The 20,706-nt window shown below is 42.6% G+C and overlaps 1 protein-coding gene across 8 annotated transcripts in view; it reads right to left on the bottom strand.

Moving 5' to 3' along the window:
- The window catches only part of LMNTD1 (lamin tail domain containing 1), a 475,792-nt gene that overhangs the window by 191,589 nt on the left and 263,497 nt on the right, over positions 1 to 20,706 (bottom strand). For 7 of the 8 annotated variants that reach the window (XR_004540206.1, XM_033953392.1, XM_033953396.1 and 4 more), the window contains one exon: positions 8,227 to 8,328. The exons of the other annotated variant lie outside the window; for it this stretch is intronic. Coding sequence is in view for 6 of the 7 variants with exons in the window: in XM_033953392.1 (XP_033809283.1) it covers positions 8,227 to 8,328 (102 nt within the window). In the remaining variant the exon portion in view is untranslated. The remainder of the gene's footprint in view (positions 1 to 8,226; positions 8,329 to 20,706) is intronic. 8 annotated transcript variants of the gene reach the window in all.

A 20,706-nucleotide genomic window follows, 5' to 3' on the forward strand; every position in this document is an offset into this window, starting at 1 on the left:
TTCCAACCGAGCTCCACACAGATAAGTTTGGGTTTAATGTTACTCATATCACTTTGAACACTTTTGACATACAGTTGAGAGACCCACGGGAGGTTTTTTTTGCCATTGAGGTTCCCCGCCAGAACACATTAAGCCACTGCTGTGGCAGTGGGAGGGTCTTTTCTGAGGCTTTTTCCTCCTGAGCGGTCCATTCCTGACTCATGTTTAGCTTTGTCTCTTCACTGCACCGCCTTTGTGAGTTTGTGGTTTTATATTCCACTGGCCTCTCACTCTACCTGAGTTATTTATACTATGTTTTCAACATCCAGTCATCTAATTGCAGGTCGCCCTCTTCGCCTGGTTCTTTCGATCTTCCCAAACATAATGTACTTCTCCAATGATCTTTCTCCTCTGATAGTGTGACCAAAATAAGACAGTCGTAACTTTATAATTTGGGCTTCAAGTGACATAGCCGGTTTGATCTCTTCCAGAATCAATTTGTTAGTTCTTCTGGCTGTCCACAGCACATGCTATTCAGCCGATGGCAGTCAGTGTTTTTTTGGCCGCTGCCAGTGTTACGCACAGATTTTCAATGTCTGGGCACCAGCTTTGAATATCTGGGTTTGTACAACTGGTTATCCCTTATCCTGTTAAGTGTGATATTCAGCACTTAACTGCCTAAATGAAATGGGATAAAGATAGGACTGAGTTTTAGGCAGCCGATATGATTTATTTATTCAATTTTCTATGCCATTCTCCAAGGGGAGCTCAAAATGGTTTACATAAATTTATTCAGTTACTCAAACATTTTTCTATGTCTATCTCGGTGGGCTCACAATCTAATGTCCGGTTAACTCAGGTGGTTAAGTGCAGACTTCACCCAGTTTACCCACAAATTAGCCGGCTATTGCTTTAGTGGTTAGTGTTGTTATTCAGTGACATTAACCAGTTAAGTGCCACTGAATATCAATGGTCGATCTTGCCATTCTTCTGGACTGCCTGGAAGCTATCGATCTCTCTGGCAATGTGTTAAAATGGTTCCAAGGTTTCCTAGGTCAACGCTCCTACCAAGTCTACAGTGACAATTCTCATTCCACCAGCTGGGTCATCTCCTGTGGAGTCCCACAGGGCTCCCCCCTGTCCCCCACGCTATTCAATATCTACCTGGTTACGCTAGGAAACCTACTACAAAGCCTGAAGATCAAATTCTACATCTATGCCGATGACATCACCTTAGTCTTTCCCCTAACCAACATAACCCCCGAGATAAATAATCATTTAGCATCAATCTTAACACATATCGAACTCTGGATGACCAATTTCAAATTGAAACTCAATTCAGAAAAAAACAAATTCTTCCTGGCGAGTCCAAACGACAAGATCAAAGACTCTTCTGTCTCCCTAAATGGCCAGGCCTTCCCCATAACAAAATCCTTAAAAATTCTAGGAGTAACCCTCGACCGCAACCTTACCCTCGAAACACACACTGACCTTCTGGTCAAAAAAGGCTTCTCCATCCTATGGAAGCTAAGATCCATTAGAAAGTACTTTGATACTTCCTCATTCTGCCTACTTGTGCAAGCCTCCATCTTAAGTCTACTCGATTACTGCAATATCATCTACCTGGGATCCTTCAAAAAAACCACTCAAAGATTACAAATAATCCAGAACTCGTCAATCCGACTGATCTTTGGCCTAAAAAAATGGGAATACTTAACTCCCTACTATCAAAAACTCCATTGGCTACCCTTGGAAGCATGAGTGCAATTCAAGTTCGCCTGTTTTTGTTTCAAATCCTTGGGTTAGCCCCTCTATACTTGGTACCCCATTTATTCTAGACCGTCCATCCAAACTCATGCGCAGAACCCATCTGTTTAGCCATCCAACCCTAAAGGCCTGCCGGTACAAAAGATATATGAATAGAATTCTTGCTTTCCAAACAGGTCAGCTTAACAATTGGTTAGCCAACATTACCCCTCACGCTTCATCCTACCTAAACTTCAGGAAACTACTAAAAACTAACCTATTCACCCGATTTACACCCTAAGACCTCTATGCCCTTCCTTCGCCCCCTTTTATCTCACCTTGTCCTGCTTACTCATTTAAATTGTTTCTCCTTCTGCCGATCGTACCCCCCGTTATTCCCCTCTACCCTTTATTCTCGAACTGTACCCTTTACATTATTTTCTTCTTGGTTCTAACCGTACACAGACTGTCTAGCCCCTCTTTGTTGTACCTATCTTTTGCTCTGATTTACCATTTTCTCTGATTGTACCATTCGCTGATTGTTCCTATTTTTGCTCTGATTGTACCATACCCTCTGATTGTACCATTCGCTGATTGTCCAGCCCTTCTTTGTTGTAAACTGCCTCGAACTACTATTGGCTTTGGTGGTATATAAGAAATAAATTATTATTATTATTACTAGTGTTTAAGCCCGTTACATTAACGGGTGCTAGAGTAGATGTCTGTCTATCTTTTTTTTTTTTTTTCTCTCTCTCTCCGTGTACGCTGTCTGTCATTCTTTCTGTCTGTGTCTCTCCCTGGCCCCCTGTCTGCCTGTATTTCTTTGTTATGCCATGTCTGCCTGACTCTCTGTGACCCCTTTCCTATGTCCTTAGTGTCCCATCTTGTCTTTAGTGCTCTCAGTGCCTCCTTCCTATGTCTTTAGTGCCCCCAGTGCCACCTTCCTATGTCCTTAGTGTCCCATCCTATGTCCTTAGTGACCTCAGTGCCTCCTTCCTATGTCCTTAGTGCCCCCAGTGCCACCTTTCTATGTCCTTAGTGCCCCCAGTGCCACCTTCCTATGTCTTTAGTGCCTCCAGTGCCTCCTTCCTGTCCTTAGTGTCCCATGCTATGTCCTCAGTGCCTCCTTCCTATGTCCTTAGTGTCCCTTCCTATGTCCTTAGTGCCCCCAGTGCCATCTTCCTAGGTCCTTAGTGTCCTATCCTATGTCCTTAGTGCCCTCAGTGCCTCCTTTCTATACCCTTAGTGCCCTCAGTGCCTCCTATGTCCTTAGTGCCCCCAGTGCCACCTTCCTATGTCCTTAGTGCCCTCAGTGCCCCCCACCCCCAAAGCCAGCCAGCCTGCCTGCCTCCCTCCCAACCCCCCTGTACAGTAGAACCTATCATTTTTCTAACCCTCCCTCCCATTCCCCTGTGCAGTAGAACTCTTGAAAGCCGCATGTTTCCATCTCCCCCCCCCCGCCACTACCACCGAAGTGCAGCCGACCTCACTTACCCTTCCATCCGAACCTCCCACCATGAGGCGAACAGAAACCTCCCGGCTCGAGCAGCGGCCACAGCACTCTAAACAGGCTGCTTCGTGGCCTTCTACTGCCCGCGATTCCCTCTGCCGCATCACCGGCAGAGCAAATCAGAGCAGTAGAAGGCCCCGAAGCAGCCTGTTTAGAGTGCTGCGGCCGCTGCTAGTCAAGAGGTTTGTCGGGACCTTGAGAAGGGAAGGGAAGGAAGGGGGCAGCCAGACCACGGAGGGTCAGATGGGAGGCTCAACGGGGGATCGGATGCGCCAGGGTGGGGGGGGGGGGGGGCGAAGACGACGACGACGACACTGGAAAGGCTCTGGACCTGAGCTGGGAGGAAGACCAGCATTTGATGAGGCTGCGGCTGCCTGGAGACTGCATTCAGCTGCCCAGGAACCCCGTTGGCCTGCACTGGACACTCCAAAGAGGGGAGCAGAAGGAATGGCGGTGGCGACAGCGGTTTCTTTCACAGTGAGCGAGGGGGGGAAGCTCCAGAGTGTTCCCTGATGCTGCGTTCTAAAATAGAATCCGGCCACGGATCACACACCACAGCGGCAGGGAACACGAAACTCTAAGTGCGCATGCGGCGCTTAGAGTTTTATTATATAGGATTATTACAAGCTTTGAATATTAACCTCTGTTCCCCATTATTCTGTACTATTTAACCTGCCATAAATGGCTCCTAGCCAGTTAAATAGCATTTATCTGGCTAACAGCTAATATTTAGCAGGAGATAGCTAGTTATCTTCGATGAATATTTGTAGCTAGTGGCTAGCTGCTAACAGGCCATGTTGGGTAACTTAGCTAGCTAGACACAAATATTCAGTGCTGGCAATACAAAAGGACTATTTCTGAAGGAGAAAGTGGCACCATGATATTTCAGTGTTGGACACCTAAGGCAGGCCTGTTGGCTTAAACATGACTCATGTTGAGTCATATGTTTATGCTTATTGAGAGTTTTTTACTGCTACTAAAGACTGGGGAGTCAATTCAGAGCGGTTTACATGAGCTTCTGTAAAGGTGTTACAATACATGAGCTTAGAGTTACCAGATTTTCCCAAAGGCAAATCCAGACCTGTGGCCACGCCCATAAGCCCACCCCGTTCCGCCCCCAGCCCTGTCCCCAGACGGCATCCGCCTATGCATGGATGCAACGCAATGACATCACTGCGTTGCAACCACCTGTGCGGAAGCCCCCTCTCGACCCGATTTTTACAGGAAGCTTTTCAAAATCTGAACAAAGTGCTGGGTTTTGAAAAGCCATCTGGACCCCCGGACATGTCCTGGGAAATCTGGACTTCTGGTGACCCTACATGAGCTTCTGTAGAGGTATTACAATACAGAGTTTTTAATACCAGCATATTTGTGTCATATTCAATCATCCTACTTATACGTATACATTTATATCATAATCAATACTGGCAATAAATTTGTTTCTGTGACCACCATCTGTAGTTTCTGGTTCTCCATCTACTCTGCTGTAGCGTGCAAGTGAGGCTCCCATCACTACATCCTATTTACTGAAAAAATGTATTATAAAAAATGAAATAATTCCATTGTGTGGCTAGAGAGGCGAGTTCCACCAAAACATCTGTAGAAACTAGATGAGGATGACTTCTAGCTTCTAGCACTTCTTGCACTGTATCAATTGCTTCTTGTTGCAGAATACAAGTGTACAAAGAGCATACATCCAGGGTAACCATAATCCCTGATTTAAACTCCATAGTTTTGGAAGATAAAAGATTCAATGGAGTTTTTCCTTCGATTATGTTTTAGCTTATAAACCACTTTGCTCTACTCGAGAGTTGAAGCGTTACAGCAAATTGGGAATTAATAAATAAAATAAATGAGTGGTATCTTGTATATAAGATTCAATATTCCTGAAGAAGCCCCCCCAATAAAATGATAAAGTACCAAATATAAACTCGATGGCAGAGGCGGCAGAGCAATGCTATTGTATTGTTGGTCCTGTTCTCTGTTGTTATTATTTATTCAATTTTCTATACCGTTCTCCCAAGGGAGCTCAGAACGGTTTACATGAATTTATTCAGGTACTCAAGCATTTTCCCCTGTCTGTCCCGGTGGGCTCACAATCTACCTAATGTACCTGGGGCAATGGAGGAATTAAGTGACTTGCCCATGGTCACAAGGAGCAGCATGGGTTTGAACCCACAACCTCAGGGTGCTGAGGCTGTAGCTTTAACCACTGCGCCACACTCTCCCTCTCAATAAAGATGATTACACACACACACACACACAAAAAAAATTCAATATTCGCCACCAAAGGTCTCAAGAATGCATCAACATACTGTATTTACAAACAAGTTCAAGAAGGGTATTCAGGGAATTCACATTGCCAGTGAAAAGGATGGAGTGTTTTTTTTGCCAATGATAATTGTGATGCAGCCCATTTGCCCACTGATCGCTCGATCCACTCTGGTCACTCTCAGGCATAACGGGGTTTAAGCTGGAGCCACCGAGGGCCACCTGTAGGAGACTGTGGGCTCCTTTTACGAAGCCGCGTTAGCGGCTTTATTGCACGGGACTTTTCATTATGCGCTAATCCCCGCGCTAGCCAAAAAACTACCACCTGCTCAAGAGGAGGCGGTAATGTCTAGCACGGCTGGCAGTTTAGCGTGCGCTCTTCCGAACGTTAAACCGCTACCACGGCTTTGTAAAAGGAACCTTGTGGTCTCTAAGAAATAAGGCTCAGAAACCTGTCTCATTTCTTAAGGTAAAAAAACAGGTGGAAGTTTTACTCCTCATCTCTCTGTACAATCAAGGTGAGGGAATCTCAAAATGTATTCATCAGTTCAAGGACACCCCTTTAATGTTCAAGAGAGCCCTGTCTCCTATCCTGCTTATGTCAAAACAAAAATGGAAAAAGGATCTTTTCATCCAAACAGATAAGACATTCCAGCTGAGCTGATACCACAAAGAAGAAAGAAAAAGCCTCAGGTTTTAGGTAAGCATAAATAATCAACTTTACCAATCTTTAAATCTTCAGAATAAAAACCTTCTGTCTTCTTGGTAAACACCAGGCAAAGACAAAAAATGAAAAGGTAACAAAACTCACAAAAACCATGTCAAACATATAAAGCTGAACTTTAGTCCTTGTAAACTAAAGCCGATGTTTCACAGTAAACAACCGCTTCTTCAGGGCAGCAGGACTTCCATCATTGCTGAATAGATTGTTCCATGGCTTGTTGCCACAGGAGAGCCACGGAACAATCTATTCAGCAATGATGAAAGTCCTGCTGCCCTGAAGAAGCGGTTGTTTACCACAAAACGTCAGCTTTAATTTACAAGGACTAAAGTTCAGCTTTATATGTTTGATGTGGGTTTTGTGAGTTTTTCTACCTTTTCATTTTTTGTCTTTGCCCGGTTCTTGCCAAGAAGATGAGTTTTTTATGCTGATGATATAAAGGTTGGTAAAGGTGATTATTTATGATGATTATTTATCTCATGAACTCCAAATCTCCAACCTATGGAGAAAAAAACCCCTTCTATAGCATGAGACAACTAGACTACTGTAACTCCCTCTATGCTAGCATTAACTCTACCCTCATGCACAAACTGCCAATGATGTAAAGGTTGGTAATGCTGATTACCGTATTTGCCGGCGTATAAGACGACTTTTCAGTACCTTAAAATCCTCCCCAAAGTCGGGGGTCGATTATACGCCGGGTACTGTTTACATGCCCTTACTTTACATGCCCTAACATCTCCTTCCTTACCTCCTTACGGTGCTTACTGTACTAGTAAACCTGCCGGGACATCAGCGGGGCCATGGCGGGACATCAGTGTGACAAGGGTGCCAGCTCCTTCATCCTGCGCAGCGGGAAGCAGCAGCGCTCTGGCCCCACCCCTTTTCTCTTTACTACGTCTCTCGCACATGCGGCCGTGTGTGGAGTCTAGCCCTTAAGGAAGTTGCGGGGGCGAACAGGAGGCTTTTGAAGGCTTTTAAAGGGAAACTGTCATGCCAGCAAACTTGCTAGGGACTTGCCCGGCACTTGCTCTCTCCCTCAATGTGTTATCTTCCTTCTATCATTGACAGTTTCAGTTTGGTTAACAGTTTAGAAAACAAATAGCATGGCAGCTCCCATGGGTTTATTGTTCTATTCAGCTTTAGTGAATTAATTAAAATTGTTGAAATAAATTCTGATGTTCTTTTAAGTTTTATTTGTTGTGCAGAAGGTGTGCGGAAGAAGGGGTAGTCTTATATGGCGAGTATATAACAAACTCTATATTTTAACTGTAAAAGTTGGGGGGTCGTCTTATACGCCCAGTCGTCTTATACGCCGGCAAATACGGTATTTATGCTTACCTATAACCTGAGGCTTTTTCTTTCATCTTTGGTATCAGCTCAGCTGGAATATCTTATCTTGTTTAAGTGGAGAGTGTGTGTTTTGGATTGGTATAATTATTTCCTCCACTCCTCATTTTTTGTAATTTTGTTAAACATTATCATAGATGCATTCCTAAAGAATAAGCACAAATAATTTTCCCTATAGGTACATATGTGAAAGATTTTTCTATAAAATGGTTTTTATTGTACACAAAGAAATGAATTCAGACATTTCTTCAGCTATACAATAGTTTTGATTTTCTTCATTTGCCTGTAAGCATTTTTAAAATCCTTCAACAATGGGTGTATTGTATTACAGTAATAAAGCTATTGGGATTTTATTAAAGGTAGAGATCCTTTTTGTGGTTTCCACTGTGATGTATGAGTCATAACAATCATTCCCATTTAACATTTCCTATGCTGACCAAAGGACATGAAGTCCCAGAAAGTTGAGAGGAAATCTACTTCCCAGGCCCCTGAATGGCTGCATTGTTTGCGTGTAACATGCTTCGTTGTTCTGAGTGAAAACAGAACATATTTTTTAATGTATGCGAAAATTGGCTCAAAATCTCCATCAGTAGCTGCTTCAAGTGGCCTTTGTGGCAGAGTAATTACTAGCAAAATGACAGACACTGACCTCTAGTCTAGCCTCCAAGGCTTGAATATGTCGGTGACTTTTCATATTCGCCAGCTCCAGCTTTTCAATGACTATTCTATTGTCTGTTTCTTCAGAAACAAGCTGTACAACGAGAGGAAGATTCTTTGTCAGTACAAAACTGCCCCAATAAAGAGAAAAAATAAAAAAGACATAATTGGCTTCTTTTTGAATAAATTTGTGTACACTGCCAACTCTTGTTATAATACTATTACAGCAAAATATCTCATCAGCTATAAATATCAAAGGTCATATACCATAACAATCATTGGCTCAGATTGCAATGGATAAGCATTTCTCCTGTTTTCCAGAATAATGCATTGCCCTAAAATTCAGTCTTTAAATATATTTTTCCTACTAAAGAAACTATATCCATATCAAATAAATAAGCTAGTGAGCAAAGGTCTTTAAACAAATCAAATGATAGGAGAGTAATACACATGAAAGTAAAACCTGTATTGGGGTATCCTTTATCCTTATTTCCCATTGGGAACCATGGAAAATATGCTTTTTAGTTCAGGGGTTCTTAACCCAGGCCTCAGGAAACACCCAGCCAGTCTGGTTTTCAGGATATCTACAATAAATATGCATGAGATAGATCTGCATACATTATCTCCATTCATTAGCCTGCAACCTTGGGGTCATCTTTGACATCTCTCTCTCTTTCTCTACACAAATCCAAAAGACTGCCAGAATCTGTCTATAATATCACCAAAATCCAAACATTCCTCTGACCACACTACCAAAGCCCTTTTACATACCCTTATCACCCTTTGCCTAGATTACTACAACTTAGCACCTGAAGGAAGAGCTGTTAGAATTGGAGGACATAAAAGAAGTGGAAAAACAGTGGTCTAAGCTGAAAGGAGCAATAAAAACGGATACTGACATAACCAGGGTAAGGCTGCTGGGGTCAGAACACCCTAGGAGACACTGCAGTGAACTTCATATACAAAGTTCCAAGTACATATCTCATCATAACCTCCTTAAAATGTATGGTGAGCCCTTCAAAACCTACCCAAAATCTATGGGACCCAACTGTACACAAATACAGCCCTTATGCTTGCAGGTGTCACCTATATGTAGGTACAGTGGGATTTAGGTAGGTTTTGGAAGATTCACATTTAGTAGTTAGAGTGGGATAAGGGCCCGAGTTCTTTAGTTTAATACACCACCCACCAGGCTACTCCAGAAACTTGCTTTCTACTCTAATAAGACAGGCTATAACATATGAAGCTGTCATACAGTTATGTACAGTAATTAACATTTTTGGGGGTGGAAGGGGGTCAGTGAGCACTGGGGGAGTGTGGGGGTTCATACCTGCATCCTTTCAATGGTCATCTTGTCAGTTTGGGCACCATTGAGGCACTTATTTGTGATTAAAACAGGTCTAGCTTCAAATGTACAAATTGTGCCCTGGGCATATTATATAATGTTCCAAAAATGCCGAAAAACATCCAAATCACAAGCCTGCCCTAGTCCCACCCAAACCACACCTCTAACACACCTACCTGAGATTTAGATGCACTGCAGATAAATAGCATAGAAATCCATCTACAAAATGGGTTTCAAAAAAAGCAATTTGGAAGGCTTGGTGAGAAAAATGGCCATCTGCCCCTTTATGCCACTTTCTGGATATTTTTCTTTTCTGAAAATGATCCCCATAGTTGAAATAGAAAAGGTATGAAGAAAGGTAACCAAAATGGAATGGCACTAATCTCATATAAATAAAAGTTTAAGAGGTTAGGGTTTGTGCAGCCATTTTCCAGAAGCTGGCTTGTGGAATTTGGTGTACATGAGGAACAGCATGAACAATGAACAGTGAATCTCAGGATACTTCATTGGAGGTGGGGGGGGGGGGGGGGGATGGAGGCTAGTGGAGGTTGGAATCTTATCTTGGTTTAGAGAATGTAGGCTGGAATATTATCTTGGCTTAATGAATGTCCAAGCCTGCTGTTTGCTACAGAAGCACAGAGTGAAGCATGATAGTTTGTCACGTAGCCAGTAATGTGAAAATAGCATAAAAGGAACAAGCGCCGTAAAGGGATAGTTAGTATCGGGTAGAGCTTTGGATTCTTGCCCAGAAATAGCTAAGAAGAAAAAATTTAAATTGAATCAGGTTGGGCAGACTAGATGGACCATTCGGGTCTTTATATGCCGTCATCTACTATGTTACTATGAAAAGGGGGATTCCCGGCTGTGAGGGGTAGTGTTGCTAAGATCATGGTGAAGTTGTTCTAATTCATTTGTGTTTTGAATATTACTACTATGCAATTTATGTAACAATTAAATTAGTATAATAAGCATTACCTTGTGTATGTCTCTTTGTATGCCGTGAAGTGCTAACTACCTAACAAACTTGGCATTACAGAATTTGGTACCCAAAGTGGGGTAGTCATGTGGTCATGGAGACAAAAAGATGGACTCTGTGAGTCATGGCAATCTGCTATTGGGGCAGGTAATCCTCCCGAGGTATGCAACCTTTTACAAAAACTGAAAATTACTAATGGGAAAGAGCGAGAGGGCATATCTCGACGGGGATGGGTGTTGCATATTTGTGTTAGGAATTGTGATCCCAGGGGCACGGAGACTAAAATTGTAGCTTAGGGGTTGTACTGTATGGTGAAGGTATATTTTATGGAAGGTGTGGCCAGCCAACTGTAAATATAAATTCTTTAAATAAGCATGCTTCATTTTATTAAATGATATTCATTTACTACCTGTAAAATTATACAAGGAATTATAGTATCTAATGATAGTATAATCTGTTTTTGTACGAGGCCTGCATATATGTGCTTAGCAAGAGTTATAAAGTTACAGCATTAATGCACGTGCCATTGTGTATATGTATGTTAATGTAAAAGAAAAAATTTGATTTGGGCAAAGGGACAGATTACTTTTTTTCTGGTATAGATCTTAGAATTAAAGCAAGGACAGTGCAGGAGGTTCACTCCCAGTTGTGGTGAACAGGGAGAGGCTGATGTGAGATTTTTCCAACTACATTAGCCAGTTGAGATTAATATGTCCATGCTATGAACCCAAATTGTTCAAGCTACAAATTCCTTTTTAGTTGTAAATAAGCAATTAGAAGAGGCTAAAGCAGAACTAAAATATTTAAAGTCAAAATGTGCCTTGCAGGGACAGGTTAATGCTATCTCCTCACAGATTTTGCCTTCGGCACCTTAGCCACTTCACTAGATAATCCATATAGTCAATTTATAGTAAAACAGCACAGAGTTTTTGTAGCAGGCCAGAAAAAGTTAAACAAGCTGCAGACGAAGAACAGACAAATAAAGGTGAGGAAAATTCACTACCTTGCAGTGACAAGGAGGATACAGTAACCCCTATAAGTGACACAGCACCAGTAACAGTAGTGCTGCAGGGACATATGACAGACAGTGACACTGAAAGAATAGTGGAGAAAGTGGGCCCTATGCCTTTTAACATAAATTAATGGTGCAAATGGGCTACTGATATACTGATTCATTGGGGTCTAGGGAAATATAAAAGGAACAATGCAGTTAGAATTGGACAAAGAGTGATCTGACAGCCCAGAAAAATAGCACTACAGCATAAAGATGTCCTGACTCTCTGTGTCCAAATACCAAGGTGGCTCAAGTCTAACAGCCCTGATGGACTCCTTTCACTTACCTGTGGACTCACTTCTAGAGACGCAGGATAGGGGAAAGAAGTCAGACTCAGAATTCAGCTTGAGGCAGTTGGCACTTTTGATATTGGACACTTGCAGCACCCCAATGTTAATACTACCATAGAGGGTCAGGATAAATTAACTTTGATTGATGCAGGGGCCAGAATCAGTTTTACAGATAGAGCGCCTCCTACTGGAGATCAGAAAAAATTTGGAAATGTATGAGATTCAGGGTATAAATGACACCGCTTCAAAGTGTGTGTCTATCCCCGTAGAAAAGGAACAAAGGAAGGACATTGTAGTAACTACTGCTAGCACGAGTGAGAATGCAGAGACAGAAATAATGGATGTGGCTGGTCTTGCATTGTGACAGGACATAGGAATTCCAGTTCATGAGGTTATTCCTGCGCAGTTAGCCATGCAGTGTAGCATGCTAGCGAAGCAGCATGACCTTAGTGGTAACTCACTCAGAGGCTGCAGATGTTTCAGTTTGGGCACAAGAGAAGCTAGATTGTGGGAAAAGACACGCTGAACTTTTGTTAACAGAACTGGTGGTGCCTAAGATGGAAGAGAGAGGTCTGAGTGGACCTATCTCTTCAGCATGTGGCTCTCCAGCCTGGTCATTTGCTAAACCAGGGAGCTCCAGTAGGCTCACTATAGACTCTCGGGCCCTAAATAAGGTTTCAAAGTCTGTAGCACCAGTGCCAGCCTCTTACTCTGAAATTAATCTGACATTTAACCCCAAATGTGCATTTTTCTCTGTCCTAGACATGTCTAATGATTTTTGGAATCTGCCCCTTGCCTCTGCATGCCAGAATACAACCTTGCAGACAAAAGAAGACACATCCAGCCTGCACCTGACCTCTGCACAGCAGTGCCCACTCCTCAGAGTGCAGTGGGACCCAGACATATGGTCCAGGTTGGCCTGAATGGAACATGGACAAATTTTGCTCTAAGTGACCCTGATGATAATGTTGATTTAAAATGCTTATTCTTTTTTCTTAGCAGTTAGAATACACACATAGCCATCCCAGACCAGTTTTGGCACAGAGATATTTTTTATGTATTCCAAGGATTCTCTTTATCACTGCAGAGATAGAGACGCTCCAAGGAGACATTAGCTTTATGACTTTTCTGAATATGGAATGGTTATGCTATGCATTATTTGTACATATACTTTGCTCATGTGTGCATTTTTGGGTTTGTTTGTGGGCTTTTTTTTTTTTTTTGTATAACTGTGTTTATTTGCAGATTTAAGTTCAGACCTGACAGTTGGAAGAAAAGTTTCAAGCCTACTAGAACTTTGTGTTTTCTGTGCCATGTGGTCTCTGTTTTGTTTGTTTTAGTGTATGAGGTACCCCAGGATATATAACATTAGCCATTTCTAGAACTCTTTTCCCACTTTTTACTAACTATAGTTTTCATAGCCTAGGTGTAGCTTAGTTAGGGGTTATATTATTAAGAAACGTTTTTATACAGTGTTTATTCCATGGTGCTCACTAGATATGATCAATTCAGTACACATTTATGACATAATTTTTTGTTCAATACACTCAGTACATAATTAGGGTCTCTCTGAAGTGCAATAATAGTTGTGTGTGGCACACAAAAACATATCTTTTTGGAATGTCCTATTAAGAACATTAAGTACCTGATTATTGTCTCTCTCTCTTGCCGTACCTATACCAAGTAAATGCATTAATATTGTCACATGTTGCCACATTCAGTATGGCCAACATGGTCTCTCTCTCCTTTTCTATCACCTCACTGGGGTTCAGCCACTGGATGACACCTGGATTCCTTTCAAGCTGGTGTATCATATGAATTGAACATAAGAATTGTCGCTGCTGGGTCAGACCAGTGGTCCATCGTGCCCTGTATGTACAGTTTAAAAGAGACTGACAGCTTCTGAGCAGACATCATTTCATCCCATGTATGCACCTCACCAGTTTAAAGAGACTGTCAGCTCCTACTGGACTAATTCATCTTCCTGCACTCTGACTGCAAAGACTTCTCTACTTCCTCACACATGCTGTATCACCTTAGAGCTGGACACTTTTGTTTTCACCTGTTCTTTCCACAAAATGTTTCCTGTTCGTTGAACCTTCCTAAGAATGCTTTGCTGTAACTAAACAATACCTGGTGAAGTCATTCTTTCATATGCAGTGCATCCATTCCCTCTTGGCATGGGAAACGAGACATTTCACAAGCTGCTGAATTGTACAGAACCCCATGCCTACATTGAACAACTTAAGAAAACCTTTAAAGAAGTGAATCATACCATCACTTTTGAAAATGGACTGATTGCACAAACTGTTTAAAATTTGCTACGAGACATTCATGTCTCAGTTTGGGAACTTTTCTTTGGGTATTCGCTGACTGTAAATCATGTTTTTAATGTTTTAATCCACCCTATCGTTATCCTATTTATTGTATGTATTGTTAGATTTTCCTTTGCTTTAAAATGAAACACATATACATCTCTTTACAATGCATATCCCACAAAGTTCCCCCTACCTTTTAAGACAGTTATACAAAAATTTCCAGTATCCTCTCTGACACTTGCTAATTTGGTTCTAATTAGATTGATTTGACATGGCCTATTGCATACCAGGGTCAGACATAATATATGATCTCTTCCCATACCCTTATATCCCTACTTATGGCATCTGGGTACCTTTAAGTCTGAACCTCCTGAGAAAGCTTCCTGCATCCCTTATGCACTGTTCATTCGCTCAAAGACGGGTAAGATGTATTATATTGGGTTTCCCCACCCAGATGACTGTACAACCTAAGACAGAGGTATGAACTCTTAATGGGAACTGTTTATCTTCATAGCTTGGAGATTGTGTAGGATAAGGGGACGTGCTGATATAATGTTAGAGGTAGGAGAGGCCTCTGCGAAGGGCAATCTGGCTGTTTACAAAACAGTTGCAGAAGTGTATGCCATATAGAAGGGTACCGCAAGCTTGCCTTCATTTCAAATAATAAAAAACAGCTTAGCATTGCTAGCAGCCAGCATTTTAGGCAGCAGAGGCTTATGGGACATTATACAATCTGACTCTGGAATGTTGATGCAGATAGATCCTAAATGCTCCTGTACAGAATACACATACATTAAGCATCCAGCCAGACTGGATTGTTTATCAAGAAGATAGGCTACTTGAATGGGACAAAGAAGCCAGAGACCAATCTCATCTACCATTCCTGTAAGTCAGGGGTGTCCAATGTCGGTCCTCGAGGGCTGCAATCCAGTCAGGTTTTCATGATTTCCCTAATGTATATGCATTAAAGCAGTGCATGCACATAGATCTCATGCATATTCATTGGGGAAATCCTGAAAACCCGACTGGATTGCGGCCCTCGAGGACCGACATTGGACACCCCTGCTGTAAGTGTTACACCTGCTATCACTCTGTTGCAGTCTCCTGAGATTCAAGGATAGAATGTGCAGCTATTTTCCAGAAGCTGGCTTGTGGAATTTGGTGTACGTGAGGAACAGTATGAACAATGAACAGTGAATCTCAGGATACTTCATTAGGAGGGGGGAGGTTAGTGGAGGCTGGAATCTTATCTTGGTTTAGAGAGTAGGCTGGAATCTTATTTTGCCTTAATGAATGTCCAGGCCTGCTGTTTGCTGCAGAAGCACAGAGTGAAGCATGATAATTTGTCAAGTAATAGCATAAAAAGAATCCATCGGTGTGTCATAAAGGAATAGTCCTCTGATTGACCCGGTCCATCAGCTGCCTGAAAAAGGGGATTTCCCAGCTGTGAGGGGCGGTGTTGCTATGATCATGGTGAAGTTGTTCTAATTCATTTGTGTTTTGTATATTACTGCTATGCTATGCAATTTATGTAACGATTAAATTAGTATTATCTTGTGTATGTCTCTTTGTATGCCGTGAAGTACTGACTATCTAACGAACTTGCATTACAGGGTTTTTCAGATTATAGAAGATATGGCTGAAAAAGAAGACACGGAGGAGCAAGCGCTCTCTAAGGAGTCTCGTCTGACTAAAAAAATAAGATAAGCCTTGCTTGCTCTTCTATTATTATTATTATCATTTTGACATTCTGTGAGTTTTGTACTAGAAGTATTTAAAAACCCGGTGTAAATTTAAGCTGGAAACAGGGAGGTTTTCTGGCCAGTGAAGAAGCATTGCAGGTGGAGAAACAATGAGCAACCTAAGCTCACCTTCATACCTCTGGTGCAAATCTAGCCCCATGGCTTGAGGCCTTTCCCCCTATATTAGGGTTTCAAAATAAGTTCAGCTAACGAGTGTCTGCCATTAGGGGTCAGGCAACAGTGAGTTTTTTGCTCCCAGCACAATTATATAACTGGAGGTTATTGGAAATGTTAGTGCATTTTTTACTCAAGTTCCTCTAAACATTTTTTGAAAGAGAGCTATGGCAGAAATCTACAAAATCTTGAAAGAAGTGGAATGAGTAAACAAGAAAATGATTGTTGATTCTTTCAAAAAATAGAAAGACAAAGGGACATACCATGAAGATACATAGTAATATAAATAGGAGAGAATATATTTTCTCTCATTGTATAGTTTTATTTATTTATTCAGTGTTTTATTCTGTTTTCCCAGGGGAGCTTAGAATGGTTTACATGAATTTATTCAGGTACTTAAGCATTTTTTTCCTATCTGTCATGGTGGGCTCACACTCTATTTAATGTACCTGGGGCAATAGGAGGATTAGGTGACTTGCCCAGGGGCATGAGGAACAGTATGGGTTTGAGCCCACAACCTCAGGGTGATAAGGTTGTGGCTTTGACTACTCTGCCATACCCTCCCCCCTGGAGCTTGTTGCCAGAGGATGCAGTAAAAACAGTTAGTATAGCAGGGTTTAAATAAACTAAACTAAACCTTAAGTTTATATACCGCATCCTCTCCATGGAAGTGGAGCTCGGCACGGTTTACAAGAACTTAAAATATAAGAAGAGAAAGGAAAAGGTTTACATGAGCTTATATATAGAATGGAAGAATAAGGGGGAAAATAGAATTACATGTTAGAGAAGAGCCACGTTTTCAGTTGCTTGAGGAATAGTTGGAGAGAGCCCAGGTTCCGCAACGGGATAGTAAGGTCGTTCCAGAGACCTGTGATTTTGAAGAGAAGAGATTTTCCCAGTTTACCTGCATAGAGAATACCGCGTAGAGAGGGGAAGGATAGTTTATATCTTTGGGCGGGTCTGGTGGAGTCAGGACTCGAGGAGTTAAAGGATAGTGGGATTAGGGGAGGAAGGATGCCGTGAATGATCTTAAAAGCAAGGCAGGAGCATTTGAAATGGATTCTGGAAATCACTGGGAGCCAGTGAAGATTGGACAGGAGTGGAGAGACATGGTCAGATTTAGATAAGATTTAGATAAGTTCATGGAGCACTATCAAAAACTATTTTGATTTCTCATCTTTTAGATTACTAGTCCAGTCTCTGATTCTAATCTTAGGTTACTGTAATATCATATACTTGGGATCTTTTAAGAAAACTATCAAGAAACTAAGTTGTCCTTTTACTAAGGCGCGATAGCCGTTTTAGCGCGTGCTAAATGCTAGCACACGCCAATGTGTCCATAGAATATAATGGACATGTAGCACATGTTAGCATTTAGCACGTGCTAAAATGGCTACCGCGCCTTAGTAAAAGGACCCCCTAAGTATTATTCAGAATGCGGCAGTTCGTTTCAATTTTGGCCTGAAAAAATTGGATCACTTAAGTACCTTTTATAAAAAATTGCATTGGTTACCTATGGAAGCCAGAATTATTTTTAAGTTTGCCTATCTATGCTTTAAAAACTTAACTAGCTCTGCATTAAACTATCTCCTATGCCATTTTGATCTCTCTGGCACTACCAGCCATACACGTAGAGCTCATTTGTTTTCCTTCCAAACCCTGAAAGGTTGTATCTACAAGAGGTTCCTAGATAGGACCCTATCATTTCAAGCCGGCAAATGGAATAAATGCCTGCGCAAACTTATTTTAAATGCTTTCTCTTATCAAACTTTTAGAAGATCAGTTAAAACTTATCTTTTTGATAATTTTAAGAACATAAGCAGTGCCTCTGCTGGGTCAGACCAGGGGTCCATCATGCCTAGCAGTCTGCTCACGTGGCGGCCCATCAGGTCCAGGACCTGTTACCCTCTATCTATACCCTTCTATCCCCTTTTCCTTCAGGAAATTGTCCAATCCCTTCTTGAACTCCATTACCGTACCTTGTCCTATCACGCCATCTGGAAGCGCATTCCGGGTGTCCACCACCCGTTGGGTGAAGAAGAACTTCCTAGCATTGGTTCTGAATCTGTCCCCTCTTAATTTTTCCAAATGCCCTCTCGTTCTTGTAGTTTTCGAAAGCTTGAAGAATCTGTCCCTCTCCACTTTCTCTATGCCCTTCATGATTTTGTAAGTCTATCATGTCCCCACTAAGTCTCCGCTTCTCCAGGGAAAAAAGAGCCCCAGTTTCTCCAATCTTTCAGTGTATGACAGGATTTCCATACCTTTTATCAGACGCGTCGCTCTCTTCTGAACCCTCTCGATCATCGCCATATCCTTCTATAGGTACGGCGACCAATATTGAATACAGTACTCCAGATGCGGGCGCACCATCGCCCGATACAACGGGAGGATAACTTCTTTCGTTCTGGTTGTAATACCCTTCTTGATTATACCCTTGCTGATGTATTTCTGAATGCCTCTTGTAATATCGCTGTTTGTATGCAGTATCTCTTTTGCTGTAAACTGCTTTGAATTTTTTGAGATACTGTAGTATATAAAAATAAAGTTATTATTATTACTAACGCAGACCTGGTGAAAACCCTTGATCATCCCTGGGGTAAGTAGCATGGAATTTTGCTGCTTCTTGGAATTCTGCCAGATTGTTGTGATCTGGGCTTGGCCAGTTTTGAAAACAGGCTACTGGACTAGATGGACCTTTGGTCTGACTCAGTATGGCAATTCTTATGTTCTTATGTAAACCTCTTCCATAAGATTTCATCTAAGGGTACTGTTGATATACCATTCTCCAATGAACAGGCTTTCAATTTTGCAATTACAGTTGGTCGCCCATTTTATGAAAGCTTCATTTAAAACCTTTGCCCCTTGTGTCTTGGGACTTAAATTTAGTCCTCATCTCACTTATAATGTTTCCTTTTAAATATTTAGAAAAAGAGTATCTCAGGTTCCTAAAGCTTCAGCTAGAATTGTTGCATAGAACTATGTCTGGTTAACTCAGGGTTACCAGATTTTCAGGAATGAAAATATGGACCCCATGGCCCCGCCCCAGGCCCGCCCAGCCCCACCCCAATCTGCCAGAGTCACTCCTCATTCCTCCCCAGCCCCACCCCCTAAACCCGTTCAGTTGTCGGGAGGGCATCTGCCCATGTGCTGATGTGACGCATCGCATCCAAGCATACGCAGATGCCGTCCCAACGTCACTGCTAACTGGAATCTTTTCAAAACCCAGACAAAGTGTCAGATTTTGAAAAGCCGTCCCGACTCCCGGACATTTCCTCGAAAAGGAGGACATGTCTGGTAACCCTAGATCAGAGGTAGGCAATTCCGGTCCTCGAGAGCCGGAGCCAGGTCAGGTTTTCAGGATATCCACAATAAATATGCATGAGATAGATTTGCATCTCAAGGAGGCAGTGCATGCAAATCCATCTCATATATATTCATTGTGGATATCCTGAAAACATGACCTGGCTCCGGCTCTTGAGGACTGGAATTGCCTCCCTGTCCTAGGTTAACTAGTCCTGCACAGAATATAGGCTTATGGGTTCATTCTGACTCCCCACACTGCCTCCCATTTGGTCTGGTCTCCTTTTCTCAGAAAGAATATCACTACCGTATTTTCGCGGATATAACGCGCACCCGTGTAAAACGCGCACACGGGTATAGCGCGCAGAAACCACACTTGTATGTACGGAAACTTTTGTATACAGCGCTCATGGGTATACCGCACATGCTGCCCGACTCTCCTCTGGCCACCCCGACTCTCCTTTCGCCCTCCCCGACTCTCCTCTGGTTGCCCCGACTCACCGTTCACCCGCCCTGACTTTCGGTGCACTGCCCCGCCTCTCCGTGCGCTGTCCTGACTCTCCGTTCACCTGCCCTGACTTTCCGTGCACTGCCCCGCCTCTCCGTGCGCTGTCCCGACTCTCCGTTCACCTGCCCTGACTTTCCGTGCACTGCCCCGCCTCTCCGAGCGCTGTCCCGACTCTCCGTTCACCTGCCATGACTTTCCGTGCACTGCCCCGCCTCTCCGTGCGCTGTCCCGACTCTCCGTTCACCCGCCCTGACTTTCCGTGCACTGCCCCGCCTCTCCGTGCGCTGTCCCGACTCTCCTTTCGCCCGCCCTGCCCTGCTCCCAGCTCTGTAAGCATGTGCAATGGTCTGAGCATGCTTGCCGCTTAGTTTTCACCAAGGCTGTTTTTCTGGTGGTGTGCTTTTCACCACGTGGCTGTGGCCCCCTCTATCTGGCCTTGTAATTTGCCCAGTGAATACTATTTTGACTATACAACAGCATCTCAGCCTTTGGGTAAGCCTATAAAAGATTAATGTTGCATGTAGAGCCCACATTTTAATTTGATCACTTCAGATTGGTATTCTGCATTTATCTACCCTGTAGTAGAGTTTATCAATTAAATTTACCGGTAAATGTACCGCCATAATGGCAGGAATGAGACGAAAGTCATATACAGCGGACTTTAAGCTTAAAGTCATTGCGAAAGCTGAGGAAATAGGCAACCGGGCCGCAGCGAGAGAGTTCGATGTTGGAGAAACATCGGTGCGTGAATGGAGAAAAGATAAG

This window comes from Geotrypetes seraphini, chromosome 7, assembly GCF_902459505.1.
Source record: "Geotrypetes seraphini chromosome 7, aGeoSer1.1, whole genome shotgun sequence".
In the NCBI taxonomy this organism is placed as follows: Eukaryota; Metazoa; Chordata; class Amphibia; order Gymnophiona; family Dermophiidae; genus Geotrypetes; species Geotrypetes seraphini.